The sequence below is a fragment of the Saccharomycodes ludwigii genome, chromosome IV (assembly GCF_020623625.1).
Source record: "Saccharomycodes ludwigii strain NBRC 1722 chromosome IV, whole genome shotgun sequence".
In the NCBI taxonomy this organism is placed as follows: Eukaryota; Fungi; Ascomycota; class Saccharomycetes; order Saccharomycodales; family Saccharomycodaceae; genus Saccharomycodes; species Saccharomycodes ludwigii.
Genome location: NC_060203.1, coordinates 1,649,249 through 1,668,729, shown reverse-complemented (window position 1 = coordinate 1,668,729; position 19,481 = coordinate 1,649,249). Strand labels below are relative to the sequence as shown.

General features: G+C 33.7%; 4 protein-coding genes across 4 annotated transcripts; all 4 read right to left on the bottom strand.

Moving 5' to 3' along the window:
- Positions 1–3,497: 3,497 nt before the first annotated feature.
- SCDLUD_003798 (uncharacterized protein) lies at positions 3,498–9,073 on the bottom strand (the record flags this gene model as incomplete). Its single annotated transcript, XM_046081500.1, has 1 exon — positions 3,498–9,073. A coding segment is annotated over one exon (5,576 nt), but the record flags the coding sequence as incomplete, so codon positions are not given.
- A 5,480-nt stretch (positions 9,074–14,553) lies between these two features.
- SCDLUD_003797 (uncharacterized protein) lies at positions 14,554–14,853 on the bottom strand (the record flags this gene model as incomplete). Its single annotated transcript, XM_046081502.1, has 1 exon — positions 14,554–14,853. The coding sequence occupies one exon, from the start codon at positions 14,851–14,853 to the stop codon at positions 14,554–14,556; it is 300 nt and encodes a 99-aa protein (XP_045934724.1).
- A 3,185-nt stretch (positions 14,854–18,038) lies between these two features.
- On the bottom strand, positions 18,039–18,842 carry SCDLUD_003796 (uncharacterized protein; the record flags this gene model as incomplete). The annotated part of the gene is made up of 1 exon (XM_046081607.1): positions 18,039–18,842. One exon carries the CDS (start codon positions 18,840–18,842, stop codon positions 18,039–18,041), a length of 804 nt encoding a protein of 267 aa, XP_045934723.1.
- Positions 18,843–18,937: 95 nt separating this feature from the next.
- Positions 18,938–19,312, bottom strand: SCDLUD_003795 (uncharacterized protein; the record flags this gene model as incomplete). Its single annotated transcript, XM_046081476.1, has 1 exon — positions 18,938–19,312. The coding sequence occupies one exon, from the start codon at positions 19,310–19,312 to the stop codon at positions 18,938–18,940; it is 375 nt and encodes a 124-aa protein (XP_045934722.1).
- Between the last annotated feature and the right edge of the window lie 169 nt (positions 19,313–19,481).

Sequence of the window (19,481 nt, the reverse complement as noted above, 5' to 3'; positions counted from 1 at the left end):
TCACCCAAGAATTTGTAATCCAAGAGCGTAAAATAGATTGTACACTACACATTATTGGTCTACGCTTTGTTAGATCTTATTTAACACCTAAAGTTTTATTTTTTTACTTGTCTGTTCAAATCATCACAAAAGAGATTATTCTTATAGCATCAACAAATAAGTGGTAACTTATGCCTCCTCGTATCAAAGCAGCTGTTCACAAACTATTCTATATAGCACGTATTTCTTTTGTTGTTTCCTTATTTCAGATGTTTTTATGTTATGATAAGTGATAAAATATCTTACAGTATGAAACACAGAAATGTGAATGTTGTAATTGGCCAAAAGCTATGGCAATTGAATGATCTATTATTTATGATTTATACTTGTAGTAATGATGATGTGTTTCGTAAAGAGATATGAAACAAAACTTTCTCTCTTTTCATCTGATAAGTTCTCAAAAACAATCTCTAAATCAGTATTGTTATCTCCAGTAACAATTTAAAAATTTTGACAATGACCCTGTCTAGCTTATAAAGCATGTGTGTGTAAAAATTACAGGAAATACTAAAAAGATACGTCAAGGTTCCTGTTTTACCAACAAATATAAAATGTTACTACACTTGATCTCAGTTCAAAATGTCATTAAAAACTAGAATTACATGGTAGTCAAGTGTTTTGCTGATTTGGATTGATTGCTGCTATTCTACGAAATTACATTTAGAATATTGATCAATAGCAATAATAATCGTGCTCCAAATACAATCTTCTTTTATTTTCTTGTAAATATTATTCACAAAATAATGTACGTGGTGAAAAAAGAAAATGAAGGAAATTGGTATCACAAATACACATCCCAGTTTTGTATAAGTTTTTCAAAAACTGCTATGTAACAAGATCACTACTGCATTTCCACAATTGGATGATCTCATTAATTTCAAATGATTGAATTGGTAACATATAGAACAAAATAGACTGTAATTATTAATTAAGATTCAGTACTGTGAAGTGCCTAAAAGTGTAACAAAATATATGTTTCATTATATTATTTGCAATGCCCTTGCTTTTAGTCAAAATAAATATCCTTCTCTTTCTAATAGTAAGCCATTTCTTACCAACTCATGTTAGTCACACAATAAATCACAAATAAACTAGTTACTTACTCAGTTGTCCATTTAAACATATCTCCCAATATATTGATACAATATTCCATAGTAATACTTGTGTTACTCCTGTAATTAGGGGGGGAAAAAAAAAAGAAGCTCATTTCAAACTAAATCAGAATTTCAAATTCCATACTAATCATATAATGTCATTTTGTAATAAACCTTTTTTTGATGAATATAATATCTAAATTGACATGCACATTCAGATTTTATGTATGCAATAGCTGGTCTTCATAAATATCATTGAATCTTTGAATAATCTTAAATATAGTAATGTTTGGCATACACTCAGTAGATATAAACCGAGTATGTGTGTTGTCAGTTCTAGATCTAGTATCAAATTAGAGTAAAAAGAAAAGCCTTATTACTAACCCACTTTTTTAAAATAATAATTAGAAACGAAGTTATAAGTGGTAATACCAATGCTTTACATGTCCACAGTGTTGGAATAAAAAATTAAATATAATAAAAGTATTCAGGTGTCAGATCGCACAGTATAACCTTATTTGTTATTTGATTGATTTGTGAATTGATACTTCAATAAATAGGCACTTTTTGTGTTTTCAGTGTATCTTTTGTTTTTAAACTTTTATCATGCTTAATCAGTTATACACCACTTATACTTTAAATGACATGTAAATATTGATGTGTGCTTATTAGTAACAATATGGTCCTTTACTCCAGTACAGTCATTATGATTCCAACAAACACGCAATGGTTATCCACTAGAATAACAAAATAATAATAAACAGCCCCTTTATAGTGTTGTTTTTCTTCACTCCAATCAGTATATATCTAGTTGAAGCATTCTTTGAAAGTGTAGATATGATTTCGTATTTTGATAGGTTTTATAAATACTACCTGAATATCTGTTTTTTGATCAAAAACTTTTCTAATTTCTTGTAAGTTGTTGTAAATTGTGTACAATACTTGTTTTGTTTTGTTTTGTTTTGTTTTGTTATTTCTGATAAGCAACAAACTGTTTTTTTTTTTTAACTTTGTTGGTAATTCACAGCTTAAAAATATTTAGCATTTTTTATGAAAAAAATCTTTTTTTTTTTTGCAGCCAAAGAAATAATTTTTTTTTTTCGTTCGCTCAAAAATATCCTCTAAATTCACAATGTTATTTTATTAATAAAACTTTAATAAATGTTATCTAACATAAAATATAGAAAGTGAAATTGCATTTGAACACCAGTTATTTCAAGAGTTATGGAGAGTTAGAAATGCACCAAGTTTTCACCCAATATATTCTATAAATTCACCAAAGAAACCATGCCATTGTAACTATCAAGACCATAAATAATTTCAAGCATTCAGATAACATATGAAGCAAAGAGAACTAAAAACTAAGTAGTTTAATATTACATATTGCAATAAGAATAATAGATGTGATAAAACCCAATGAATAAATTTAAGACTAGTTTCCAATAACAAGTTTGTTTTGTTTTATGGATTATGTTACAATTCATTATATGTAAAGAATGAAGTTTATTTTTGTCAATTAACACTAAATAGCAGCAAACTTAAAATGAATGAATCACAATATCTCAATTAGACATACACAATGAATCAAATACTATTCAATATTGTTTCCAAATTTCTATCTATATTACAAGATCTCTACTTGTATGTTTTTTCTTTTAATATACGCTAAAGTTGATGAAATATAACAAGTACTCTGTTGACAAGGAATGCATATTGCTGCATATTCACACTTGTCTTTCGATATAAGCTTATAATTATACATTGTGATAAAGCAAGCACTTATATGAACTAATTATTAACAAACACTTGAATTATGGAATAATCAAAAAATAGAGCTTGTTAACTAAAGAATAATATATATGAAGGGAAACTTTATCACCAATCATGTTACAAATAAACATCGATTTTATAGAATCTAAGCAGACTCATAAATTTGTAATTATTGGTTCAAAAAACACAACATAAATTGACCCACTAATTGAGCATTTACTCCCAAAAGAATAGATCTATCTTATTCTTCATAGTTTAAGACACTTCTTTTTACTGTTATTATTAAACTTTTGAACTCAGCAATAGAGGAAGAATTAAAATAAAAAATTATTATGAGAAACAAGAAAGAAAATAATATTCCAATGTTATCAATAAATAATCAGAAAAAAAAAATTTATTAGAAATAAAAACAACTTACGGTATGAAAAACTAAGTTGCTTCGATATTATAAAAAGAACGAACTATAAAATAAAATAAAAACACAAAATACGAAATCTGAACAAAATAAATACAAAAAAACTGACGAACTTAAAAAAAAAAATAAACTAAATATATTAGATACTATTCGAAAAAAAAATTTTCACAAGAGTATTCTTAAAATAAATTGAAAAACAAAACAAATAAAGTAAAGAACATCTTGAAGGTAGATATTCTGTTTGAAACAGCACCAGCTTGGTAAATAGAAATTAATCCACTAGATGCTGGTTGAGATTGAATACTTTGAACCTCAATAGCAGCTGTGCTAGAAACAGTTTCTGATTGAATAGTGGTGGTAATAACTTTGCCACCAGATGTGGTCTTGGTAATAACATTGTCGGAATTACCAGAGTTACCATTGGCACTCTTGGTAACAGTGGTATAAACAGAACCAGAAGAAATAGTCTCAACATATTCACTAGCATTGCCTGAAGAACCTGATCCATTTTCATTATTATTGTTTGGAACAATAGTAGATGTAGTAACAGATGTGATGGTACTACCTGATGTAGTGTACACACTAGTCTTAGTAACAGTAACTGGTGTATTAGCAGTCTCAGAACTACCAGATCCACCGTTGTTGTTGTTGTCATTTGGAACAATAGTAGAGGTGATAGTGGCAGTAATGGTACTACCCGAAGTAGTGAATACACTAGTCTTGGTAACAGTGACTGGTGTATTACCAGTTTCAGAACTACCAGATCCACCGTTGTTGTTGTTGTTATTTGGAACAATAGTGGAGGTGATAGTAGCAGTAATGGTACTACCAGATGTAGTGTACACACTAGTCTTAGTAACAGTAACTGGTGTATTAGCAGCCTCAGAACTACCAGATCCACCATTGTTATTGTTGTTGTTTGGAACAATAGTAGAGGTGATAGTAGCAGTAATGGTGCTACCAGATGTAGTGTACACGCTAGTCTTGGTAACAGTAACTGGTGTATTACCAGTTTCGGAACTACCAGATCCACCATTGTTGTTGTTGTTATTTGGAACAATAGTAGAGGTGATAGTAGCAGTAATGGTGCTACCAGATGTAGTGTACACACTAGTCTTAGTAACAGTAACTGGTGTATTAGCAGTTTCGGAACTACCAGATCCACCATTGTTGTTGTTGTTATTTGGAACAATAGTAGAGGTGATAGTAGCAGTAATGGTGCTACCAGATGTAGTGTACACGCTAGTCTTGGTAACAGTAACTGGTGTATTACCAGTTTCGGAACTACCAGATCCACCATTGTTGTTGTTGTTATTTGGAACAATAGTAGAGGTGATAGTAGCAGTAATGGTACTTCCAGATGTAGTGAATACACTAGTCTTAGTAACAGTAACTGGTGTATTGGAAGTCTCAGAACTAACAGAATAAACTTCGGAACCGGAATTGTTAGAACCACCATTATTGTTGTTGCTATTGTTTGGAACAGTGGTGGTAGTAGCATCGCATGTGACAATAGTCGAGGTTATAGTTCTGCCAGATGTAACAATCACAGTAGTTCTTGTAACACTAGAAGGCAATCCAGATGTCTCAGTAGTTGGATTAACTGGAGAAACAGTTTCAGAAGTAGAGGTAGTACCTGGAATAGTAGTCAATGGAGATGATTTAGAGCTAGTAGTATTGAAATAACCAAATCCTGGTGTTTCAACGTAAATGATAGTGGAAGTGGTAGACAATCCATTAGAGCCAGTGGTAGTAAATATAGTAGTTAAATAAGTTGAGGTAAATGAACCAGTCCAAAAAGTATAAGTGGTACTAACGCCATTAAATTCTGGAGTCTCAACTGTGTAAGTGGTAGAGGTGGTTGGTTTGCCATTAGAGCCAGTGGTAGTAAATATAGTAGTTAAATAAGTTGAGGTAAATGAACCAGTCCAAAAAGTATAAGTGGTACTAACACCATTAAATTCTGGAGTCTCAACTGTGTAGGTGGTAGAGGTGGTTGGTTTGCCATCAGTACCAGTAGTTGTAACTACAGTAGTACCAATAGTGGAAGTGTATGTACCAGTCCATGGTGTGTACGTAGTTGTAACACCGTTGGTTTCTGGAGTCTCAACTGTGTAGGTGGTAGAGGTGGTTGGTTTGCCATCAGTACCAGTAGTTGTAACTACAGTAGTGCCAATAGTGGAAGTAATTGTACCAGTCCATGGAACATAAGTGGTGGTAACACCGTTGGTTTCTGGAGTCTCAACTGTGTAGGTGGTAGAGGTGGTTGGTTTGCCATCAGTACCAGTAGTTGTAACTACAGTAGTGCCAATAGTAGATGTGTAGGTACCAGTCCATGGTGTGTATGTAGTAGTGGTACCTTCAACTTCTGGAGTCTCAACTGTGTAGATAGTAGAGGTTGTTGGAATACCATCTGAACCAACACTGGTGGTAACACTGGTACCAATAGTGGAAGTGTATGTACCGGTCCATGGTGTGTAGGTAGTAGTAGTACCTTCAACTTCTGGAGTCTCAACTGTGTAGATAGTAGAGGTGGTTGTAATACCATCTGATCCAATACTGGTGGTAACACTGGTACCAATAGTGGAAGTGTATGTACCAGTCCATGGTGTGTACGTAGTTGTAACACCGTTGGTTTCTGGAGTCTCAACTGTGTAGGTGGTAGAGGTGGTTGGTTTGCCATCAGTACCAATAGTTGTAACTACAGTAGTGCCAATAGTGGAAGTAATTGTACCAGTCCATGGAGTATAGGTAGTTGTGACACCGTTGGTTTCTGGAGTCTCAACTGTGTAGGTGGTAGAGGTGGTTGGTTTGCCATCAGTACCAGTAGTAGTAACTACAGTAGTGCCAATAGTGGAAGTGTATGTACCAGTCCATGGTGTGTACGTAGTTGTAACACCGTTGGTTTCTGGAGTCTCAACTGTGTAGGTGGTAGATGTGGTTGGTTTGCCATCAATACCAGTAGTTGTAACTACAGTAGTGCCAATAGTAGATGTGTAGGTACCAGTCCATGGAGTATAGGTAGTTCTGACACCGTTGGTTTCTGGAGTCTCAACTGTGTAGGTGGTAGAGGTGGTTGGTTTGCCATCAGTACCAGTAGTAGTAACTACAGTAGTGCCAATAGTGGAAGTGTATGTACCAGTCCATGGTGTGTACGTAGTTGTAACACCGTTGGTTTCTGGAGTCTCAACTGTGTAGGTGGTAGAGGTGGTTGGTTTGCCATCAGTACCAGTAGTTGTAACTACAGTAGTGCCAATAGTGGAAGTGTATGTACCAGTCCATGGTGTGTACGTAGTTGTAACACCGTTGGTTTCTGGAGTCTCAACTGTGTAGGTGGTAGAGGTGGTTGGTTTGTCATCAGTACCAGTAGTAGTAACTACAGTAGTGCCAATAGTGGAAGTAATTGTACCAGTCCATGGAGTATAGGTAGTTGTGACACCGTTGGTTTCTGGAGTCTCAACTGTGTAGGTGGTAGAGGTGGTTGGTTTGCCATCAGTACCAGTAGTAGTAACTACAGTAGTGCCAATAGTGGAAGTGTATGTACCAGTCCATGGTGTGTACGTAGTTGTAACACCGTTGGTTTCTGGAGTCTCAACTGTGTAGGTGGTAGAGGTGGTTGGTTTGCCATCAGTACCAGTAGTTGTAACTACAGTAGTGCCAATAGTGGAAGTAATTGTACCAGTCCATGGAACATAAGTGGTGGTAACACCGTTGGTTTCTGGAGTCTCAACTGTGTAGGTGGTAGAGGTGGTTGGTTTGCCATCAGTACCAGTAGTTGTAACTACAGTAGTGCCAATAGTAGATGTGTAGGTACCAGTCCATGGTGTGTATGTAGTAGTGGTACCTTCAACTTCTGGAGTCTCAACTGTGTAGATAGTAGAGGTTGTTGGAATACCATCTGAACCAACACTGGTGGTAACACTGGTACCAATAGTGGAAGTGTATGTACCAGTCCATGGTGTGTACGTAGTTGTAACACCGTTGGTTTCTGGAGTCTCAACTGTGTAGGTGGTAGAGGTGGTTGGTTTGCCATCAGTACCAATAGTTGTAACTACAGTAGTGCCAATAGTGGAAGTAATTGTACCAGTCCATGGAGTATAGGTAGTTGTGACACCGTTGGTTTCTGGAGTCTCAACTGTGTAGGTGGTAGAGGTGGTTGGTTTGCCATCAGTACCAGTAGTAGTAACTACAGTAGTGCCAATAGTGGAAGTGTATGTACCAGTCCATGGTGTGTACGTAGTTGTAACACCGTTGGTTTCTGGAGTCTCAACTGTGTAGGTGGTAGATGTGGTTGGTTTGCCATCAATACCAGTAGTTGTAACTACAGTAGTGCCAATAGTAGATGTGTAGGTACCAGTCCATGGAGTATAGGTAGTTCTGACACCGTTGGTTTCTGGAGTCTCAACTGTGTAGGTGGTAGAGGTGGTTGGTTTGCCATCAGTACCAGTAGTAGTAACTACAGTAGTGCCAATAGTGGAAGTGTATGTACCAGTCCATGGTGTGTACGTAGTTGTAACACCGTTGGTTTCTGGAGTCTCAACTGTGTAGGTGGTAGAGGTGGTTGGTTTGCCATCAGTACCAGTAGTTGTAACTACAGTAGTGCCAATAGTGGAAGTGTATGTACCAGTCCATGGTGTGTACGTAGTTGTAACACCGTTGGTTTCTGGAGTCTCAACTGTGTAGGTGGTAGAGGTGGTTGGTTTGTCATCAGTACCAGTAGTAGTAACTACAGTAGTGCCAATAGTGGAAGTAATTGTACCAGTCCATGGAGTATAGGTAGTTGTGACACCGTTGGTTTCTGGAGTCTCAACTGTGTAGGTGGTAGAGGTGGTTGGTTTGCCATCAGTACCAGTAGTTGTAACTACAGTAGTGCCAATAGTAGATGTGTAGGTACCAGTCCATGGTGTGTATGTAGTAGTGGTACCTTCAACTTCTGGAGTCTCAACTGTGTAGATAGTAGAGGTTGTTGGAATACCATCTGAACCAACACTGGTGGTAACACTGGTACCAATAGTGGAAGTGTATGTACCGGTCCATGGTGTGTAAGTGGTAGTAGTACCTTCAACTTCTGGAGTCTCAACTGTGTAGATAGTGGAGGTAGTTGGAATACCATCTGAACCAACACTGGTGGTAACACTGGTACCAATAGTGGAAGTGTATGTACCAGTCCATGGTGTGTAAGTGGTAGTAGTACCTTCAACTTCTGGAGTCTCAACTGTGTAGATGGTGGAAGTAGTTGGAATACCATCTGAACCAACACTGGTGGTAACACTGGTACCAATAGTGGAAGTGTATGTACCGGTCCATGGTGTGTAGGTAGTAGTAGTACCTTCAACTTCTGGAGTCTCAACTGTGTAGATAGTAGAGGTGGTTGTAATACCATCTGATCCAATACTGGTGGTAACACTGGTACCAATAGTGGAAGTGTATGTACCGGTCCATGGTGTGTAAGTAGTAGTAGTACCTTCAACTTCTGGAGTCTCAACTGTGTAGATAGTAGAGGTTGTTGGAATACCATCTGAACCAACACTGGTGGTAACACTGGTACCAATAGTGGAAGTGTATGTACCGGTCCATGGTGTGTAAGTAGTAGTAGTGCCTTCAACTTCTGGAGTCTCAACTGTGTAGATAGTAGAGGTGGTTGTAATACCATCTGCACCAACACTGGTGGTAACACTGGTACCAATAGTAGATGTGTATGTACCGGTCCATGGTGTGTAAGTGGTAGTAGTACCTTCAACTTCTGGAGTCTCAACTGTGTAGATAGTAGAGGTGGTTGTAATACCATCTGCACCAACACTGGTGGTAACACTGGTACCAATAGTAGATGTGTATGTACCGGTCCATGGTGTGTAAGTGGTAGTAGTACCTTCAACTTCTGGAGTCTCAACTGTGTAGATGGTGGAAGTAGTTGGAATACCATCTGAACCAACACTGGTGGTAACACTGGTACCAATAGTGGAAGTGTATGTACCGGTCCATGGTGTGTAAGTGGTAGTAGTACCTTCAACTTCTGGAGTCTCAACTGTGTAGATAGTAGAGGTTGTTGGAATACCATCTGAACCAACACTGGTGGTAACACTGGTACCAATAGTGGAAGTGTATGTACCAGTCCATGGTGTGTAAGTGGTAGTAGTACCTTCAACTTCTGGAGTCTCAACTGTGTAGATGGTGGAAGTAGTTGGAATACCATCTGAACCAACACTGGTGGTAACACTGGTACCAATAGTGGAAGTGTATGTACCGGTCCATGGTGTGTAGGTAGTAGTAGTACCTTCAACTTCTGGAGTCTCAACTGTGTAGATAGTAGAGGTGGTTGTAATACCATCTGATCCAATACTGGTGGTAACACTGGTACCAATAGTGGAAGTGTATGTACCGGTCCATGGTGTGTAAGTAGTAGTAGTACCTTCAACTTCTGGAGTCTCAACTGTGTAGATAGTAGAGGTTGTTGGAATACCATCTGAACCAACACTGGTGGTAACACTGGTACCAATAGTGGAAGTGTATGTACCGGTCCATGGTGTGTAAGTGGTAGTAGTACCTTCAACTTCTGGAGTCTCAACTGTGTAGATGGTGGAAGTAGTTGGAATACCATCTGAACCAACACTGGTGGTAACACTGGTACCAATAGTGGAAGTGTATGTACCGGTCCATGGTGTGTAAGTAGTAGTAGTGCCTTCAACTTCTGGAGTCTCAACTGTGTAGATAGTAGAGGTGGTTGTAATACCATCTGCACCAACACTGGTGGTAACACTGGTACCAATAGTAGATGTGTATGTACCGGTCCATGGTGTGTAGGTAGTAGTAGTACCTTCAACTTCTGGAGTCTCAACTGTGTAGATAGTAGAGGTGGTTGTAATACCATCTGAACCAACACTGGTGGTAACACTGGTACCAATAGTGGAAGTGTATGTACCGGTCCATGGTGTGTAAGTGGTAGTAGTACCTTCAACTTCTGGAGTCTCAACTGTGTAGATGGTGGAAGTAGTTGGAATACCATCTGAACCAACACTGGTGGTAACACTGGTACCAATAGTGGAAGTGTATGTACCGGTCCATGGTGTGTAAGTAGTAGTAGTGCCTTCAACTTCTGGAGTCTCAACTGTGTAGATAGTAGAGGTGGTTGTAATACCATCTGAACCAACACTGGTGGTAACACTGGTACCAATAGTGGAAGTGTATGTACCGGTCCATGGTGTGTAAGTAGTAGTAGTACCTTCAACTTCTGGAGTCTCAACTGTGTAGATAGTGGAGGTAGTTGGAATACCATCTGAACCAACACTGGTGGTAACACTGGTACCAATAGTGGATGTGTATGTACCGGTCCATGGTGTGTAAGTGGTAGTAGTACCTTCAACTTCTGGAGTCTCAACTGTGTAGATAGTAGAGGTGGTTGTAATACCATCTGCACCAACACTGGTGGTAACATTAGTACCAATAGTAGATGTGTATGTACCGGTCCATGGTGTGTAAGTAGTAGTAGTACCTATTAACCGTCATGGTGTGTAGGTAGTCTCAACCTGGTCTGTGTAGATAGTAGAGGTTGTTGGAATACCATCTGATCCAATACTGGTGGTTAAACTAGTACCAATAGTAGATGTATATGTGCCAGTCCATGGTGTGTATGTGGTGGTAACATCTTCAGCAGCTGGACAATATGACTCTTCTTCATCAAAGGTAAATATATAATTGGTCATATCATCAAGAAGAGTTCCATCGGGCAAACTTATTGTAAAAAACAAACTTGCTTTAGTAATTGCGTTTGAAAATACAATTCTTATTGGATAGTATGACCCAGCGTTCATTGTTATTTTAGCCACAGCATAATTTTGTATTCCCACATGCCAATTTTTAATTGCATCCACCAAAAAATTAGTTGTTGATGCAGTAATATCATTTTGCTGACAACATCCAAATGCATTTTCGCCGAACAACAAGCCAGCAGAATCATCAACATATCCTAATGTAAAGGTGTAAGAACCAGTTTGTGGTGCTAAAAAGTAACCAGTAAGTTCCATTGTAAAATTAGTGAATGTTGTATTGTAATCAAAAATTACTGGTAAAGTGTAAGGAAGTTGGTTATCATTATAACAAAGTGTAGCATCATGTCCATATTGATATGGACAATGCCAATTTGTTCCTTGTTGATCAGGTTCACCGTTACAGAGGTAGTACTGAGATGGATCATTTTCATTATATTGACAAGGAAATCCTGACTGAATTATGACGGAGGTAATACCATTTTGCTCGTGATAAGGTTTTGAATTTTGATAATAGCCATATGCCATATATTCTCTACTTGTATAAGTTGTTGTATCGTAAATATTATAGGGAAACCATCTCACCTTAAACCCATTACTAGGTTTTGAAATCGGATTACAACCACCATTGGAATCAACCGCTGCTTGGACATAAATGTTTTTTGACCATTGTAATAAAAAAAGGACTAATATTAAAACCCCTTGTTTATAATTACTAGTTAACATTCCCGTTAATTACCAAAAGTTGTTTTTCTTTTTTGAATTTTTTTGATTTAATTTATACTTGGAAAATTTGAATTATTAAATGTTGAAAATAGAAATTAAAAAAACTAAATACTCAAAAATGTTTCTATTTATATAATAATTTTCTTTTTTATATCTATTAAAAATTTAAAATCAATTTGTATCTTAATTTTAGTTTTATTTTTTTAAACGCAAAAAAAATAATTTCCATTGTGTTTTAAGATAAAAAAAAATTCAGATACAATTGATTTTATTTCAATTGTCTGTTTTCACTTACAAAAATCATACAGTAAAATAAATATCATAATGTAATATTTATATTTTCAATTTTGTATACATTTTTCGATTTTTTAACCAGAACGAATGTAGAATACTTTAATTGTTTTCACTTAAAAAAAAATTTTTTTTTATTAGGGTTAAATTATTTAGTGTTAATTAAAAAAGGCTTTCAACATGAATAAAAGAATTAAATTGTGTGAGTAAATTTCAATAAAAATCACATATTTACTATATATATAATCACTTTGCGGCTTTAATTGTTATTTTACAGTTTATTTTCTTTTTGTTTCTGAAATACCCCAACTTTCTTTTGTGAAAATAGTGTGGTTTTGACCAATTCGAGAAACATGAAAAGAAAAGTGTTCCATTATATTTATATTGTTAATAATTTTTCAACAAACTTTTTTGTTTTTTTTCTTTTTTGATGATGTGCCGTTCGTCATTTTCCAAAAATGAAAAAAAAAATTTTTTTTGTTTTTAAGCGTGAACATTTTATATACGACATAATTTTTTTTTCCTTTTCCATTTTTCTGTTCTGCATGAAGGAAAAAAAAAAAATATTAGACAGACTAAGAAATTAACACACACGGAGATATTTATTTGCGCGCGTAAATTAAATGAAAAAGAAAAAAAAATCGGATATTATATAGATGAGTATTATGCAAAGAATCGGAATAACTACTAAATTCCCCATCAAACAGTTTAGTGGATTATATCAGAATATAACCAAACACTGCTGACAAATAAAAGTTAGACAAGTTCCTATTAAATTATCCCTCTTTAAAAAATTCAGATTTTACAATTATATTATAATTTGTGATAGTAACATAGCATCTAATAAGTGGCCATGTTGATATTTATTTATAAGTTATTAACGTTCTAAAAACTTGGCAAAAAGAAAATATTGGGGAAAATTGAACTCATATAACTAAACATATCTTTTCTATTTAGTTTATCATGCATTATATGTGTTTTTAGTACTCTATACTAATTCTTCTTTCCCCTTCTATAATATTTAAATACTTAATATTATATATAGAACATTTTGATTGATATATTTTTAATCTCAATGATTCGTCTTTTAGGTAACAATCATACACTTCTTTCTGTTAAACTAAGTTTAATAACCTCTATTTTTATTAAAAATAAAAAAGTTTTAAAAAAAAACTTGCTATTAAAACAATACTGAGCAAAAATATAAATGCTCATTTAATATATATTTATATTTACCTATGACTAAGATAATATATATATCATTCCTCGTCGAGATTTTTTTATGATTGTTATTTTTTTATTTAAAAAGACCTAATATATTTCGTTATTATCAGAGCTTTGAATATTTATAATGATAAATATTTGTTTATAACAATAATAATAATAGCGATTGTATCTATATAAAGCTTATAATTAAAAATAATACTACAAGTCTTTTTTTTTTAAAGCACTGATTTAAAAATAGCAATATAAAATTTGATGTAATGTAACAAAAAACGTTAACTCTTCAACTATTTCCACGGAATTTAAAAATGGGTCATCTTGAAAATACATAAAAATTTTACAATAAAAAAAAAAAGAAAAAAAAAAAAAAAAAAAAGGAATTTTTGGATAAAAATTTATATTTCCTAACTCTTTTTTTACCATATTCAAAGACTTCTTGGTGCTCAAAGTTTTTTTGTTTTGTGATAAAAACCCTAATAAAAATACTTGCAGCTAATTAGCCTTATTCAAAAAATGTGCATTAAATGCTACGTAATGGTCATCAGTCCTTAAAGTCCAATAATCATGGATTGTTTGAATAGAATTGTCTTCCATAACCTTCGTGGTAAATCATTGAATAAACTGATCAACATTAAAGTCAATATTTCAATAATTGAGAACAATATTAAATTCCTTATTCATAGGTGTGAATAATTTTAAAACCGTCCTTTTTTCATACTTTTCATTCATTTGTGCTACTAGAGTATGAAATTATGTATATTTACGCGAATACAAAATGGACAAATCGTTACAGCTTTTAGCAAGTTCCTCAAGTGTTAATTTGCCTGTTCGTCCACTATTTTCAAAAATAGCAACTGGTGAATTTGTATTAACTAGTAATGTTGTTAATTTTTGCGATATAGATTTATCCCTTATTTCTTATTTTTTGGCCAGATAAGATGCTGGGTATTTTTTATTATTAACTAAATGCACAAATTTAAGATGGTTTGTTAAGGCGGAATTTGATGGTCCTTTTCTTTTTAATGAACGTTTAGTATTAAACCCAGGATGTTTACAAGTGAAATAAAATAGATCCTTATTACCAATTAACAATTCAGTTGCCAATTCTTTTTTTAATGTTGGCTTGAAATCCTGATATGTCCATGTTTCCCATTTACTGTTTAGTGCCGAATGTTTTGGATACCATCTCAAAGTTAGTACTTGTGATTCAGTTAACCCAGTATATTCAAATTCAGTGGTATTTTTTTTTCCCTCTGTTACTGCTAACCAAGGCAGTACTAGTGATGGCAGTGGTGTGAATAGTATCAGTGTTGTTAACAGAATTATCAACAATGGTTTCTTCCAAATCATTCAAAGGAGCGGTACTAGCATTTGTAATAGCGATTGTTGTCTCAGATACACCTTCGTTGGTGGCATCAATGTCTTGAAGTGTTTCATAATCTTTCTTAGACTGTGTAACGTTATTTTGTGACATTTCTATCATATACTTTTTCTCTGGACATGATACGTGTTGTATTAATGAAGCTTTCATTCCAATTTATTTAAAAATTAGTATAGGGAAAAGATTTGGCGTTAAAACAAAAAAAAGGTATTGATAAACCTTATATTAATTTTTTTTTTTTTTTAGTGATAAAGCTTTTAACCTATTAATAATGTGAACGAATTTATATAGAGAAAATGAGAAAATGCAAGGTTTTATGACAAAAAATGAGGAAATACAAAGTTTTTTCATATATTTTGGCAAGGTTATCGTATTTTGTCCGACAAGGGATTAGAAAGGATTACGGAATAAAGAATTGATCATGTTTTGCTACACTTTTTATCCGCCCTAAATATTGTTTTATATATTCGCGTGGACGCACTCTTGGTCCACCGGTTTACAAAATTACGTACAATCGGACTATCGCTTCCACTTGAGAATTTAAAATGAGAAATTGTCTTCCCATTCTTTTTGAAAACCCTAAGAATGCCTAAATGTAGATGAAGATAAGGATTATATATATATAATCAAAAAATTGAATAAACCTTTTAATAAGACGGTTGAAGACATCACGATCGATGTCATATCAAGACATTTAGAAACATTAGATACTACATTTAGTATCGATCATGGTCCCCATAAAATGCATGCTAAAAAGACTAAAAATCTACCCACCAGCTTCCTATATGGTAGTGGGAAAGTGGATAACATAAAGTATGGTGGTGAACAGTAACAAGACATTTCAATGATGTCCCAATACAATGACCCACCATCTGCAAGGACAAGAAGCCAATTATCACAAAAAAAAAGAGCAGCAGGGCCAAAGTGATAGTGGTTCAAATAAAAATTGTAGTCATCACCATAGTACTCGAAGTGACAGGACCAAGTGTTAGTGTCAGTTTTCAGATATGTCTAGTGGATTAGAAATATGGAATAAATACAGATACCTTGTGTTGCGTGGCGCCGTCAGGTTACCTAAAAGGAAATATCTCATCAGTGGTTCAACCAAATCAAATTAGAGCAATCATAAATTTAAGAAAACCTTTTCCTATTATTAATTTTCTTTCTTTTTTTCTTTCTTCCCCCCTCAGATAAAATTTAGTCCTTCACGTGGTGTTTATAATCTTAGGAAATTAAATAAATTATTTATTTTATTATCATTATTATTGTTATTATTATTCTTGGTTCTATTTGTTTCTTTTGATTTTATTTTTCGACAAAAAAGGAAAAAAAGGGTAGTTGTTTTGTGGTAGGGGTAAAAAAAAAAAAAACACTTTATAAAAATAGTCGAGCCCTAATTGCTGTTGCTGTTTTAATCATATGCAATTTTTGTTTGTCAGATTAAAGCGTAGTGATTATTACTAATGCAGGATATTGAGCCTAAATCATTAAAGCGTAAAAAAATTATTCTAGACTTTTTTTTTTTGTTATCTCTTCAAAAGCAAGTTCCGTATGATATTCAATATGGAAAGAAACCACATAGTAATAAATGCTTGAGGCATATTAGCTGTATTTTATATTTCTTCTCTTAAGATCATATCCTTGTTTATAATCCTATTACTAATACTATTTCTTTTCTTCTTTCAATTTCTAAAAAAAAAAGCTGTTTTCTTAAGATCACAGCTTTGTTTATAATCCTATTTCTTTTTATCATTTTTTTTTTCGTTATATAAATAGTACAATACAAAAAATTAATTTAATAGTAGCTCCTTCTGGATTTGCCTTTTTCAATACTTAGCAATGCATACTAGAATTAAAAGCTGGTAATAAATAAAACAAAATCAAATAACCATACAAATATATAGTAATAATGTGCGCTAGTAAATGTTGTAATACTGAAAAAAATATAAAGACATGTGAATGTTCAAACAAGATAAGCAAAGGTCCTGGATGCGTCTCTGAAGGTAACAAATTCGCTGACTGTGTCTGCGAAAGTGGTAAATTCGGTTGTGAAGATGGTAAATGTGTCTGCAAATGTGTTTGTAAGAATGGCAAATGTGTTTGTGAAGGTGGTGAATGTGTCTGCAAATGTGTCTGTAAGGATGGCAAATGTGTTTGTGAAGGTGGTGAATGTGTTTGTGAAGATGGAAAATGTGTCTGCAAATGTGTTTGTGAAGGTGGTGAATGTGTTTGTGAAGATGGAAAATGTGTCTGCAAATGTGTTTGTAAGGATGGTAAATGTGTTTGTAAGGATGGTAAATGTGTTTGTGAAGATAAAAAATGTGTCTGCAAATGTGTTTGTGAAGATGGCAAATGTGTTTGTAAGGATGGAAAATGCGTCTGTAAATGTGTTTGTGAAGGTGGTGAATGTGTCTGCAAATGTGTCTGTAAGGATGGCAAATGTGTTTGTGAAGATGGAAAATGTGTCTGCAAATGTGTTTGTGAAGGTGGTGAATGTGTTTGCAAATGTGTTTGTGAAGGTGGTGAATGTGTCTGCAAATGTGTTTGCTAATTTGCAAAAAAAGGTTCAAGGTGGATTTTTTCCCTCCATATCCAGCTTTATTTCAATATTTTCTTTGTACCCATTTTCTTTGATTTTGCCATTTTGCTTTAAATATAAATCAGTTTTATTTATTAATATAATTTGATCGTTAATGTCACATGTTGCTCTTATTTTATGGTTCTGCCGTTAGTCAATGAGTCAGCAACGTTTAATATTATTATTTTCTGCTAATAATTATTAATGGTGGTATTACCTTTTTTTTTTTTTTTTTTCTCGTCTCTAAAAAATATAAAATAATAATAAGTTTATACCTATGTCTTTATATATCATGGAAAGTGATTTACTCAAATTATTATTTGCTCAAATAATCAGTTCTTTATATAAGAGCAGTTTGAAAATATTTTAATATATTTTATTACACCTCAAAGGTATAACCCTAAATAATATATTTGATTTACACCCCATTTTGCCTTTGTCTTTTTAAAAAAGCTTTTATTTGTTTCCATGAAATATTGAGTCTATAAAGGAAGTCCGTGATAAAGACGGAAATAATATCAAATGGAGTTAGGGTGTAGACCGTGCTGTGTTGACCGCAGTTGTGCGCGAGCTAGCAGGCATTCTTAAGAATACGTGGGAAACTCATGACGCGAAAAAAAAATACCTTTAAAAAATATTAGTAACGAGCAAAAAAATATTAGTAACGAGCAAAACAATACTATAACAACAACAAATCTTGTGTACAATATATATCAAAGTTATTACTATACAGATAAAGTTGAAATAATAATTTTTCTTAATCTATCAAAAAAAAAATGACTTTATTTGAAATACTAATATTATTATAGCTAATGGCAGCTTTGTTTTTACTATTAGTGGAAATGGGCAGATTAGTGTTACTAGGAGAAGAGTAAGTCAAATCAGAATTGGAGGTAGAATTAGAAGTTGAATTAGAAGTAGAATTAGAAGTGGATTCAGAAGTGGAATTGGAAGTATAAGTACATCCAGATATAGAATTTGAAGTCATAAAACTATAATTATTGCCTGTTCCATAAAAAAATTCTTTATAAATCGTTTCAAAATTTGAATTTATCGCAGGCAAATTTTCACAGGTATTATTATTCATATCAACAATGTTATTATTAACAAGTGCCGTACTATTAAAATTGGTATTATTATTACCATCATCATCGTTACTATTAAATATTGCGACATGGTCCTCCAAATTTGAATTTATTTCACCCATTTCAGCAATCTTAAAAAAATCATTTAGTAATTTTACAATTATTTCCGATTCATTATCAGAATTACCAAATTCCAGATCAATAAATTTATAACTCGTCGATCCAAGTAAGGAAGTGGCAACTCTTAGCAAGTCATTGTTATTATACTTACTAGAATATTTCCCAAACTGCGCTTTGAAATCTTCCTCCCAACCACTATGTAAAACTTGAATCTTTATTAATCTATCAGTGATAGGTTGTAAAAACTTTAGCGAATTCATGAGCGAAACCATAATCAGGGGATAATGGGGTTCATTTTGAGAATAAAATAAAACTAAGTTTTGCAATATACTGGTTATTTTAAGCAATTCTTTCATAATTTGAAAATCTTTTTCTGTAAAAGCATCAGCCTTAATATCAATCGCTTTATATTCTGGGAGTACCAAAAACTCCTTTAATCCAAGGGCTCCATTTAAGGCATCATGCAATGAATTCCATCAAACATGGATATCCACTCTTTAGGTAATATCTCCCTCTTTAATTTTTGTAGAACAATATTTCTAAACATGTGGGTATGTTTAGGTGATCTTTTAAAACAAGTGTGGTGTATATTTATTTGGTTTAAAACATCTAAAATATCATCTTTATCATATTCTTCATCATCAAAAGTACATTCCACTTCACCATTTGCTAATATTTCAGGATCAATGCTCTCATATTCTTCCCTTTCGTCACCTCCAATATTATCTTGATAATATTTGTTTTCTGGCCTTTTTTTCTCTCTCTTTAAAGTTAAACCAAAAAATGATTTTGCAAAATAAAGAAGTACAATATAAAAAACATCCATTATAGTTAGTTTTGATATCTACAAAGGCATCATCTAAATGAGTGCAAATAAATTTACTTGATTTTATCGCAACCGCAGCATTATCAGATGTAAAATAAAGAGAATTCTTGGATAAAAAGCTATATTTCTTGACTATCTGTTTCCAACATTCAAAAGCCTCTTGATGATC